This window comes from Heptranchias perlo, chromosome 2, assembly GCF_035084215.1.
Source record: "Heptranchias perlo isolate sHepPer1 chromosome 2, sHepPer1.hap1, whole genome shotgun sequence".
NCBI lineage: Eukaryota > Metazoa > Chordata > Chondrichthyes > Hexanchiformes > Hexanchidae > Heptranchias > Heptranchias perlo.
Window position 1 is genome coordinate 84,256,024 of NC_090326.1, and position 13,855 is coordinate 84,269,878.

At 43.1% G+C, this 13,855-nt stretch overlaps 1 protein-coding gene across 4 annotated transcripts in view; it reads right to left on the reverse strand.

Annotated features, from left to right (window-relative positions):
• Positions 1-231: 231 nt before the first annotated feature.
• LOC137334003 (eIF5-mimic protein 1) overlaps positions 232-13,855 on the reverse strand; it is a 111,819-nt gene continuing 98,195 nt past the window's right edge. For 2 of the 4 annotated variants that reach the window (XM_067998408.1, XM_067998399.1), the window contains exons 12-13: positions 10,803-10,923; positions 232-833 (exon numbers count right to left, since the gene is read on the reverse strand). In XM_067998408.1, coding sequence (XP_067854509.1) covers positions 797-833; positions 10,803-10,923 — 158 coding nt within the window. In that variant the 3' untranslated portion in view covers positions 232-796. Of the gene's footprint in view, positions 834-10,802; positions 10,924-11,116; positions 11,565-13,855 lie in introns of those variants that run through there. The other 2 variants (XM_067998413.1, XM_067998421.1) reach the window with 2 other exon arrangements.

Below are 13,855 nucleotides of genomic sequence, written 5' to 3' on the forward strand. Positions count from 1 at the left end.
AGTATCTCTCACTTCTAAGACAGAAGGTTGTTCATTCAAGTCCCACTCCAGACTTGAGCAAATAATCCAAACTGGCCCTTCAGTGCAGTACTGAGGGAGTGCTGCACTATCATGAATGAGATGTTAAACCTACCCTCTCGGGTGGACATAAAAGATCCCATAGAACTGTTCGAAGAAGAGCAGGGGAGTTCTTCCAACATCTTGGCCTATATTTATCCCTCAACCAACATGTAAAAAAACAAGATGATTTAGTCTTTTATTTCATTGCTGTTTGTGGGACATTGCTGTGCGCAATTTGGCTGCCATGTTTCCTACATTACAACAGTGACTACACTTTAAAAGTATTTCATTGGTTGTAAAGTGCTTTGGGATGTCCTGAGGTCATTGAAGTCTTTTTTTCTTTTATAGACGTATAGACTTGCTTGTACTTTCTGTCAATATAAATAAAAACAAGTTGATTTATTTCTGGTGTCCGAACCTATATAATTTAGATTAATCCACTCAATTGAGCTACCAGCTACTTAGGTGAAGTTTGAATGGCCATCGGGTGCCAATAGAAACACAACCCAACAAGGAGTCAACATCTTCAGGAGAGGGGTAAAAAACTGACACAAAAAAAAGTGGAGCAAGAGGCAGATCAACTGCATGTGTATATACTACAAGCTCTGCCATCAATGAGTGTATTTGTGCACAGGACATTTCTTAAATGCATGTATCCTTCCTATACAGAAGAATTGTGACATGTTCATAGTTCATCCGGGTTTTGCAGTTGGAGTGGACCAATGCATCTTCACACTCAATATTCATTCCAGTCTTCAAAACTTTTCAGCAAACTGGTAGGGATCAGATGATATACAGAGTGTAAAATCAGTATAGCCACTCACATGTGGGTGGTTACAAAATTTTAAAATTATCTCATCTACATCATTGTCTGTTGATGTTAGCAAGCAGTTCTGTGTTCTTGTTACCATTGGCAACAGTCATAACGAGATGCGCTTTAGGACTGATGCATCTTGATTAGCAGGTTCATCCACTGCAAGATTTGTTGACGCCTGAATGGTAAACACTATTTCCTTGTTAATTTTTAATATATTGTGATAGCGCCATGAGCTGCAGTAGCACATGCACAATCTGTCTGAGACTTGTTCTATTCTCAGCTACAAATGACAAATTGTTAAGGGAGATTACAATCCTCTACTGGAACTGTCATTCAGTTGTTATTTTGAAGGGGAACAGATGTTAAAATAAAATGCTTTGGTGCTGGTTTCTGCCGTTCTGATAAAATGTCAACCCTCTGAACAGTGATCTTTTAAACATGTTCCAATCTGTTATTTTGACTAACAAAATTACATTTGGTTATAATCAGCATCTTATACAATTGAATTAACACATTTTTTTAAAATAGCAAAACTTAAAATAGGGAGCAAGGTGAATCAGCGGAATAATTTATTCCAAATGTTAATGAATCTTGGTGTGAAGAAATTCTTCCTGGCATCAGTCCTAAAGTGGTCCTTCAGCAGTTTAAATCTGAACTTATTATATTGTCTTGGCTTACCTTGAAGTAATGCTCCAGATTTACTTTTTCTATACTGCTTAATATCTTATGTACTTCTATAAGGTCCTTCAATCATATTTTTTCAAGGCTAAGGAACCCTGATTGCTGTACTGTTCCCTCATAACTCAGTTTTTTGCACTGCCTCCATGGCTTAAATGTTTTCCTTATGTCTTGGTGACCAAAACTGAACAGAGTTTTCAAGGCACTATACAGTTTCAGCGGATCCTCCTCCAACCTATACTCTGCTGATTTGATATAATTCTGATGTGGAGATGCCGGTGATGGACTGGGGTGGACAAATGTAAGGAATCTTACAACACCAGGTTATAGTCCAACAATTTTATTTTAAAATCACAAGCTTTCGGAGATTATCCCCTTCGTCAGGTGAGTGAGTAAATAAGAGGTTCTCAAATCGCATATCTTATATTAGGCTAGGACACCATCACACCAATCAAAAGGTGTCGTTGGTGTTCAGACAGGTTAGCCACAGAAAACAGTAGGTCCCAGTATGCTGAATACACATTGTGTCAAATTACACAGACAGAGAGAAAGAGACCCAAAAGGCATAGAGAGAGAGAGAGAATATTAAAATCAGATAACTTTTTTATCTCCTTGCTGGTGGGGTTACGTGTAGCGTGACATGAACCCAAGATCCCGGTTGAGGCCATCCTCATGGGTGCGGAACTTGGCTATCAATTTCTGCTTGACGATTTTGCGTTGTCGTGTGTCTCGAAGGCCGCCTTGGAGAACGCTTACCCGAAGATCGGTGGCTGAATGTCCTTGACTGCTAAAGTGTTCCCCGACTGGGAGGGAACCCTCCTGTCTGGCAATTGTTGCGCGGTGTCCGTTCATCCGTTGTCGCAGTGTCTGCATGGTCTCGCCAATGTACCATGCTCCGGGGCATCCTTTCCTGCAACGTATGAGGTAGACAACGTTGGCCGAGTCACAGGAGTATGAACCATGTACCTGGTGGGTGGTGTCCTCTCGTGTGATGGTGGTATCCGTGTCGATGATCTGGCATGTCTTGCAGAGGTTGCCGTGGCAGGGTTACGTGGTGTCGTGGATGCTGTTCTCCTGAAAGCTGGGTAATTTGCTGCGAACGATGGTCTATTTGAGGTTGGGTGGCTGTTTGAAGGCGAGTAGTGGAGGCGTGGGGATGGCCTTAGCGAGGTGTTCGTCGTCATCGATGACATGTTGAAGGCTGCGGAGAACATGGTGTAGTTTCTCCGCTCCGGGGAAGTACTGGATACGGTTACAACCACAGGGAAGTCTATCGTCAATTTGTCCGACCACACCCTTCAACCAGACGAAATCGAAGTTCTCAGCCGAGGGCTCAATTTCTGTCCCACCACCAAAATGGACCCCATTGGTCTCGCGGCGGACACAGAGAAATTCATCAGGAGAATGAGACTCCGGGGATTCTTCCACAAATCCCAAGATTTCAGCAGTGAACCCAATGAGACAATCAACGATCCGGAACAGCAGACAGAGGGATCCACGGTACAGCAACCGAAGAAGAAAGAGTCAAACTGGACTCCTCCGGAGGGTCGCTGCCCTAAGCTTGACATGTACGCTCAAGCTGTCAGGAGATGCGTCAATGCCGAATTCATCAGCCGCACTCACAAGACAGTCCAGAATGTCACCCGAGCACAACGCAATGCCATCAACGCTCTCAAGACCAACCGCAACATCGTCATCAAACCAGCGGACAAAGGAGGAGCCATTGTCATACAGAACAGAACGGACTATTGCAAAGAAGCATACCGACCACTGGACAACCAGGAACACTACAGACAGTTACCCGCAGATCCGACCAAAGAACACACCCACCAGCTCAACAAACTGATCAAGACCTTCGATCCAGACCTTCAAAGCATCCTACGTGCTCTCATCCCACGTACTCCCCGCGTGGGAGACTTCTACTGCCTCCCAAAGATACACAAAGCCAACACACCCGGACGTCCTATCGTATCAGGCAACGGAACCCTGTGTGAGAACCTCTCTGGATATGTCGAGGGCATCTTGAAACCCATCGTACAGGGAACCCCCAGCTTCTGTCGCGACACTACAGACTTCCTACAAAAACTCAGCACCCACGGACCAGTTGAACCAGGAACACTTCTCACCACGATGGACGTCTCGGCACTCTACACCAGTATCCCCCACGATGACGGCATCGCTGCAACAGCATCAGTACTCAACACCAACAGCCAATCTCCAGACGCGATCCTACAACTCATCCACTTCATCCTGGATCACAATGTTTTCACCTTCGATAACCAGTTCTTTACCCAAACACACGCAACAGCCATGGGGACCAAATTCGCACCCCAATACGCCAACATTTTCATGCACAAGTTCGAGCACGACTTCTTCACTGCACAGGACCTCCAACCAACGCTATACACCAGATACATCGACGACATTTTCTTCCTATGGACCCACGGCGAAGAATCACTGAAGAGACTACACGATAACATCAACAAGTTCCATCCCACCATCAAACTCACCATGGACTACTCCTCAGAATCAGTTTCTTTCTTGGACACACAAATCTCCATCAAAGACGGGCACCTCAGCACCTCACTCTACCGCAAGCCCACGGACAACCTCATGATGCTCCACTTTTCCAGCTTCCACCCCAACCACGTCAAAGAGGCCATCCCCTATGGACAGGCCCTACGAATACACAGGATCTGCTCAGACGAGGAGGAACGCGATGGACACCTACAGACGCTGAAAGACGCCCTCGTAAGAACGGGATATGACGCTCGACTTGTCGATCGACAGTTCCGACGGGCCACAGCGAAGAATCGCATAGACCTCCTCAGAAGACAAACATGGAACGCAACCAACAGAGTACCCTTCGTTGTCCAGTACTTCCCCGGAGCGGAGAAACTACACCATGTTCTCCGCAGCCTTCAACATGTCATCGATGACGACGAACACCTCGCTAAGGCCATCCCCACGCCTCCACTACTCGCCTTCAAACAGCCACCCAACCTCAAACAGACCATCGTTCGCAGCAAATTACCCAGCTTTCAGGAGAACGGCGTCCATGACACCACACAACCCTGCCACGGCAACCTCTGCAAGACATGCCAGATCATCGACACGGATACCACCATCACACGAGAGGACACCACCCACCAGGTACATGGTTCATACTCCTGTGACTCGGCCAACGTTGTCTACCTCATACGTTGCAGGAAAGGATGCCCCGGAGCATGGTACATTGGCGAGACCATGCAGACACTGCGACAACGGATGAACGGACACCGCGCAACAATCGCCAGACAGGAGGGTTCCCTCCCAGTCGGGGAACACTTTAGCAGTCAAGGACATTCAGCCACCAATCTTCGGGTAAGCGTTCTCCAAGGCGGCCTTCGAGACACACGACAACGCAAAATCGTCGAACAGAAATTGATAGCCAAGTTCTGCACCCATGAGGATGGCCTCAACCGGGATCTTGGGTTCATGTCACGCTACACGTAATCCCGCCAGCAAGGAGAAAAAAAAGTTATCTGTTTTTAATATTCTCTCTCTCTGCCTTTTGGGTCTCTTTCTCTCTGTCTGTGTAATTTGACACAATGTGTATTCAGCATACTGGGACCTACTGTTTTCTGTGGCTAACTTGTCTGAACACCAACGACACCTTTTGATTGGTGTGATGGTGTCCCAGCCTAATATAAGATATGCGATTTGAGAACCTCTTATTCACTCACTCACCTGACGAAGGGGATAATCTCCGAAAGCTTGTGATTTTAAAATAAAATTGTTGGACTATAACCTGGTGTTGTAAGATTCCTTACATTTGATATAATTCAGCATTCTCTTCCTTTTGTTGTTTGCTGCTCCTCAGTGACTTGCTATGTTAAGTGACAAATCTAACACCCACAGATGTCTTTCAACCTTACCGTTTCTGCAGCATTCATTTTTCTTCCAATGTGCAGTACCTTACACTTACCTGATATGTTTTAATATAATTGATTGCACAATTGTCTCAGTGATTCATCATCAGGTCTGACTTGACCACATCAGGTTTTATGAGGCCTCACTCTACCAAAATCAACTACTGTGGCAAAGATAACCACAGGCTCGTTTTCTCTTCCATTCTTACCTATCCTATCATAGACAGAGGCTCTCTAGCAATAGCTTCTCTTCCCCCCACTCCCTCCCTCCTGAGCATCTTCACCTTTGGAGTCTTCCAAGATTCTATCCTTACCTTTTCCACTTCATCTGTAGGCAGCTCCTTGGTGACATCACCAAAGATACGGGGTCAGTTTGACATGTACATCTCTGCCATCACCTCTCAACACCCCCAACACCACCACCATCTCTATTTACTGTCAGACTTAGTTTCTGAAATCCGCAGGGTGTAGTATTTCTGCAGAAATTTAGGATACTTTCTTTATTAAAGGTACCATATAAATTCAAGTCCATATTTTTGCTCTCTGCATTATAAGCATCCCAGACAGAGCAGCTTTTTTGGCGACTTTTTATTTTTCACAAGATCCATCTCCATTGACTCTCTTGTCTGAACTGTAGAGCCACATTCTTCCTTTTCTTATCCATTCTATCCTTCTGTCTGCTACTTTAACAGAGGCATTAACCAATTCATTTTAATTTTCTACAGTCCTCGAAGGGCAGGACGAGGCAGTGGACTATATGGATGAGGTGATCATCTACAGAAGGACCAACATGAAGTAAGAGTGAGCAAATGCTGCACACAGAGAATTCCAGATTCTGTAGTTACCATAACTCATAGATAGATGTATGCTTGGAAGAATTAAAATGAGATTTCTAGGAGACATTGGGTAATTTTTATGAATTAGTGCTCCTGGCATAAAGCTTCATGCGTCAGGAGCACAAAATCATGGGGCATGCACAGATCTTTGCGAATTTTCCTCAGGCTTCTCACTTCCTTCGTTCCCTTGTTTCTTTAGTTTTAATGCTGCTGTCTATTACTTTACTGAGTGATCGATTACATAATTGCACTGATGGTTCCTCTTTGTCTTTTAATGATGTATTCTGCCACCTGGCTTGATCATTTCAATAAGCCTGTCTATCTTATTTTTCCGTAACGTTGACCGTCATCTCCACAGATGCTGAATACATGGATTGGACTCCCAGATAGAGCTCTGGAGGCAAAAACCCTGGAATCATTTAAGAAATAATTGGATGCTGCAATGGAGGGAGCAGTAGGGTGTTTTCTAAATGGATGAATTAAAAAAGGCTAAATGGCCTTTTTCATCCATAATTAATCTTGCGATCTTTTGAATTAGAACATATTGTTGGGGCAGTTAAACCATAAAATACAAATGATTAAGAAATGCACACTATACTTCTGAGTACATTTGTACCATCTGCAATCTCAGCTATTTTCCACTCTCTGTTTCTCTGGGGTACGGCTGTCTTCTATCACTTCTAGTGCCATTAACAGCGCATGTGGAAGCAATCGATCTGTGGTCATTTGTAGAATAAAGTATTGTAGCTGTCTTGCTTCAATTCTGGCAACCAGAATCATAGAATTGTGGAGCGCAGAAAGATGCCTTCTGGCCCATTGTGCCTGTGCTTGTGCCAGCTCTGATAGAACTATCCACTTAGTCACATGCTCTCTTTTAAATTTTAAAAACATATTTATCCACTACCCTTTTAAAAGCTATTATGTGTTTTGCTCCCTCTGCTGCTTCTGTCCTAACAACTCTGCATAAAAATTCTCTTAATCTTTCCCTTCATTTTTTTAAATAATGGTCTTAAATTTATGGTCTGTAATTGCCAACTCACTGTGCTGTGGAAATATTTTTTCTGATTTATTTTATTAAAAACCCTTCAAAATTTTAAATACCTCAATCAGCTCTCCTCTAAACTTTCTCTTTCTAGTACAAAGGTCCCGATTTCTTTGGTCTCTCCTCTGATCTTAAAACCTCTTACCCTGGTTTCATATCAGTAAATTTCTTCTTTGCCCTCGACATGGCCCTTACATCATTCCTATAGCAGGGCACCCAAAACTTGACACAATATTCTGTGTCCTAACTAATTATCTGTATGGGTTCAGCATCCCCTCTTTGCTTTTCTGCTCTATGCCCCTATTTATAAAACCTAGAATCTGGTCTCATTTTTTTTTTAACACAGCTTTATCAACTTGTCTCATGACTTTTCAAGCTTTGTGCATCTGATCCCCTAAGCTTCTAAGTTCTTCTACTCCTTTTAAAGCTTTACATTTTAGGCTCTATTTCCTTTCATTCTCCCTTCTAAAATGTATCACCCCACAATTGCCTGCATTAAATTTTATCTGATATCTATCTGATCAATCTACTAACCTGTTCATATCTTCCTGAAGTCACTTACAGTTCTCTTCACAGTTAATCACGTTACTTATTTTGTGCCTCCTATACCCAAGTCCAGATCTTATTATATTGTTAAGAGCATTGATCCTAAGACTGCTGGGGTGGGGGGTGGGCACCACTGTTTACATCCCTTCAATCCGTAAAAACAGCTATTAGCCCTATTTTTTGTTTCCTGCCCATTAGCCAATTTCCTATCTAACTTCCTATCTGTACAGCCATATTCCTATTAATACCACACGCCCGAGGCTGGGGGAGCGGGAGAGCGAGAGACCGGGGAGAGGCACAATGGACATGATCTTTAGCGCGTGACAAATCCAGGAAAAGTGCAGGGAGCAGCATCAACCTCTGTACGTGGCCTTCTTCGATCTCGCAAAGGCCTCGACTCTGTCAACCGTGAGAAATTGTGGAGCATCCTCCTCAAATTCGGCTGCCCGCAGAAACTTGTCACCATTCTCCGCCTGCTCCACGATGACATGCAAGCCATGATCCTCACCAACGGATCCACCACAGACCCAATACGGGTGCAAACTGGGGTCAAGCCGGGCTGCGTTATTGCACCAACACTCTTCTCCATCTTCCTCGCTGCAACACTCCATCCCATCACCATGAAGCTTCCCACCAGAGTGGAACTAATCTATAGGACAAGGGGGAAACTGTTCAACCTTCGACGCCTCCAGGCCAGAACCAAGACCACCACAACTTCTGTCATCGAGCTGCAGTACACAGACGACGCCTGCGTGTGCGCACACTCAGAGGCCGAGCTACAAACCATCGTCGACACATTCACCGAGGCGTATGAGAGGATGGGCCTCAGGCTAAACATCCGGAAAACAAAGTCCTCTACCAGCCCGCTCCTGTCACACAACACAGCCCCCCGACCATCAAGATCCAAGGTGAGCCTCTGGCAAGCGTGGATCATTTTCCATACCTCGGGAGCCTCCTCTCGGCGTGAGCAGACATCAACGATGAAATTCAACATCAACTCCAATGCGCCAGTGTAGCCTTCAGTCACCTGAGGAACAGAGTGTTCGAAGATCTAGACCTCAAATCCAGCACCAAGCTCATGGTCTACAGAGCAGCCGTGGTCCCCCCACTCCTGGTACGCATCAGAAACATGGACAATGTACAGCAGATACCTCAAATCCCTGGAGAGATATCACCAACGTTGCCTCCGCAAAATCCTGCAAATCCACTAGCAGGATAGGTGTACCAACGTGAGTGTTCTCTCCCAGGCTAACATCCCCAGTATCGAGGCACTGGTCACGCTCAACCAGTTGCGATGGGCGGGCCACACTGTCCGTGTGTCTGACACAAGATTCCCTAAACAAGTGCTCTACTCCGAGCTCCGCAATGGCAGGCGATCACTAGGAGAGCAGAGGAAACGCTATAAGGACACTCTCAAAGCCTCCCTAAAAAATGCAACATCCCCACAGACACATGGAAATCGCTTGCCCTAGAACGCCCAAACTGGAGAAGAAGCATCCAGGAAGGCGCCAATCACCTCGAGCGTCACAGTGTGGAGCACGTGGAGGCCAAACGTAAACAGCGGAAAGAGTGCGCAGAATCCAGAGCGTCTCACCTACCCGCCTTATTAAACACTATCTGCCCCAACCGTGGCAGAGTCTGCGGCTCCAGGATTGGACTATTCAGCCACCGCAGGACTCACCCTCCCGGAGTGGAAGTAAGTCATCCTCCACCCTGAAGGACTGCCAAAGAAGAAGAAGAATACCACTTGCCTTGATTTTAACAATGGACCATATCAAATGCTTTTGAAAGCCCGTGCACACAATATCCAGTGTAATTCCTTTATCAATACACTTCATTACTTCCTCAAAAAATGCTATTGACTTGCCTTTTTAAGTACATGCTATCTAACTGTGTTTTTAAGTGAGTATTAATCTTGTCCCGTATCGGGGCCTCTAGAAGCTTACACATTACTAATTTTAGGCTGACTGCTCAATGGTTACCTAGTTTATCCCTTTTCAAACTGAAGTTTTGCATTGGTGACCCTCCAGTCAATTGGTACAACTTCCATATCCATTTTTTTCAGTACTACTTCCTTTTCTATAGTTGTCCTATTTAGTTGCTCATCTCTCCCACCTGTACCTTTTCATCTTCACCATCACACTCTTCTTTGAGAACTGAAACAAATAACTCATGTACTATCACTACACCATTCCTTCATCCTCCATAAAAAGATTTCATTTTTCATCTCTAATTGGCCATATTTTTTCCTTATTCTTTTACTTTTTGTATTTACGTCCTTCACTTTATGCTGCTCTTCCATCAAACTACCTCTTAGCCTTTCTAACCCTCTTTTGTTTCTCTTCTATATTTTCTTTTGTATTATTAGTCCAAGAATTGTCATATGCCTCTTTTTATCTCATTTTAGTTTCTCTGCTTGTCCAAGGAACTCCAGTTTTTGCTGCATCTCTTATTTCTTGTAGAAATATATTTCTAACCTAATTATCTCCTGTTTGAATGTTTCCCATTGTCCATTTTCTTATCTGGCAATTTTTCTTTCCAAATTACCTGGGCTGGCTCCCTTTTTGAAATGTGCTCATTTCCAATCTTTGACTGTTCCCTCTCCTTTTCAATTATGTAATGGTTGGTGTTTTTTCCCCTAGATATTTTTAGATATTCCACTACCCGCTTCATTTCCTAGAACTAAATCCAGTACTACCTCTGTCCTTGTTGGAATAAGAACATCTCGATCTGGAAAGCGGTCCTGGACACAATTTAGTATCCCATTCCATACTTATTTGTCATCTGATGTCTTGATTATGACATTGCTGCTGTCTGTTTGTCTCTTATATCTTCCATGAGTAAAGCATTTCAAAACTGAGAATCTTTTGCTTTTAATATCTATACCTCACAGCCACAAGGTCCATACTCACTATCTCAGCTGCACTGTTATCACTTTCAATTTCCAGATGGTGTTGAATTTTTCCATTGTACTGACATAACTGAAATTCTCTCTCGATGACTCCTGAACATCCACCACTCTCCATAACGAGCCTGCCAAAGTACAAGTGGTTTACAACATTAAGCTGCCCTATCTTGTTATACAGCCGTTCATAAACACTTGAATGGCTGGATGAATAATCAAGGAGTCTTCAAACACAATTGTTTTGTAAGGACAATAAACTAAAATCGCAAGGGACATGTGTCATGATGCGTTAGAAAGTGAATGGTCTCCTGACTCGTATGATTTTTAAAATACAAAAACATTTATTCAAAAAAATCCAAAATGTCAAATTACATAACCACAAACTTGTATTAGGCTACAAAGATTGACAAAACTATGGCTACAATAGATGTTGTGTAATGTTCACACAGTATTTGAAAAAAAACTGCTAATAAAAGGAGTCCATAGTTATTTCATTTTAGGCTACATGGCTCCCTTTTAAATAGCTTTACTGAGTTATAGCACAGTGCCCCAAGAGTGGAGTCCCACAGAAACAAGTACTGCCTCAGGTCTCAGTTATTTCACATCAGTTATAAGCCTATCTTCTACACAAAAGGAAGGCTTTCATTTGATTTGGAAGCACAACCTCTTCTACTGCAACCATACAGATGAGGGGACAGGCCCCTACAAACTACACGTTATACTTGGTTAAGCTGTTGCTAATCTTCTTCGCCTTCTCCTGATTCAGATTCTAGAAAGAAAATAAAAGTCATAAATTTTTATTGATTAGTTTAAACAGTTTTGTAAGTCCTTCGTCCACTATTGGTATTCAGAAAAGTGAATGATAAATGACTTCAGCTTGTATTTGACTGAAGTGTTTGTATTATGTGTATAATCAGGATTTCAGATGCATCAATACTTTTTAACTGGATGCAAAATTTTCATTAATTGTTCTTCTGTCTTCACCTTCTCTGGAATTTTAATTGTGCTTGCTGACCTACACTGGCTCCCGGTCCAGGAACACCTCGACTTTAAAATTCTCATCCTTGTTTTCAAATCCATCCAGGCCTTGTCCCTCTCTATCTCTGTAACCTCCTCCAGCCTACAACCCTCCGAAATCTGCGCGCTCCTCCAATTCTTGCCTCTTGCGCATCCCCAATTTTAATCGCTCCACCATTGGCGGCTGTACCTTCAGCTGCCTAGGCCCTAAGCTCTGGAATTCCCTCCCTAAACCTCTCTGCCTTTCTACCTCTCTCCTTTAAGACACTCCTTAAAACCTACCTCTTTGACCAAGCTTTTGGTCACTTGTCCTAATATCTCCTTAAGTGGCATGGTATCAAATTTTGTTTGATAATGTTCCTGTGAGGTGCCTTGGGATGTATTACTATGTTAAGTTGTTGTTGTACTTCATCTCTGTTAAAATTCATGTTTTATCAGATTGCACCACATTTTGAAGATGTGAATATTTATGAAAAGCGAAGTGCATTTCCTGAGCTTATTTTTTAAAATTATTCGTTCATGGGATGTGGGCGTTGCTGGCAAGGCCAGCATTTATTGCCCATCGCTAATTGCCCTTGAGAAGGTGGTGGTGATCCGCCTTCCTGAACCACTGCAGTCCGTGTGGTGACGGTTCTCCCACAGTGCTGTTAGGTGGGGAGTTCCAGGATTTTGACCCAGCGACGATGAAGGAATGGCGATATATTTCCAAGTCGTGATGGTTTGTGACTTGGAGGGGAACGTGCAGGTGGTGTTGTTCCCATGTGCCTGCTGCCCTTGTCCTTCTAGGTGGTACAGTTTGGGAGGTGCTGTCGAAGAAGCCTTGGCAAGTTGCTGCAGTGCATCCTGTGGATGGTACACGCTGCAGCCACAGTGCGCCAGTGGTGAAGGGAGTGAATGTTTAGGGTGGTGGATGGGGTGCCAATCAAGCGGGCTGCTTTGTCCTGGATGGTGTCGAGCTTCTTGAGTGTTGTTGGAGCTGCACTCATCCAGGCAAGTGGAGAGTATGCCATCACGCTCCTGATTTGCAATATTTAATAATATTAAGTAGATGCATTTTACATGTACTGCCACACACAATTCTATTTCTGGTTTCTTGCAGCTTCTATTTTCCTCTAAATTTTCTATCCCAGTGAGATCACTTATAGGCAAATAGTCTCAAAATAAACCAGCCTTCTGTCACATTAAAGTTCCAATTACTTAAATAGCAAATTTACAAAATTGGTAATGAACATTACGTTGTTTCCAAAACTGCCATGTACTGAGGATCTTTCTGCAACACTGCTCAAGTTTCAAAGACAGCACATTTTTGTTGCCAGCAGTTATAATTTGGTTAATGTTTTAATGCTTTATTTTAACCAAATACAGTCTCTGATTGTCAATTTTTGTACTAAAAAATGAATTATTCAATAATTTGAATTAAGCACAGTAAATAACACAGCAAAGTGGGAATTTAGTGCTAAAATTTTGAATTGAAGAACTTTGAATTAAGAGTAGACCATAAAGACAATTTATATAGTTTCGGTACATAATAGCTGAACAGCAATACAGCAGAATATTAAACATGGAAAATTGGAAAACCTGTTTGAGTTTAGATAAGATTTTCCCAGGCTCCTGTCAGTTTTTTGTGCTTCTATTTCTATCTGCCTTACCCCCACTTCCTTCAGCTATTCACTGTGTGTGTGTGTGTGTGTGTGTGTGTGAGTGTGTTTTAAATGCTGTTCAACTGTAATATTTCCCAGTTTTGACGACGGCTCCACACCTGATAGGTTAAGTCATCTGTTCTTTCCACAGATACTGCCTGACCTGCTGAGTGTTTCCTAAAATAAACAGGCTGGTTTCAATTGTATTTATTTATTTTTAAAGTTAAGGGTAGAAATGGTTTTTGAAATATTGGGAATTTGGTAATACAATCAAACACATGTTGTCAATGTAATTACCTCAAAAATCTCACATTTTAAATAAGATGGTGTGATCACTTAAGGTCAGTGAAATGCTTTATGAACAAAGGATTCTGTTAATTACAGTGATGCTCTGTTGCAGCAG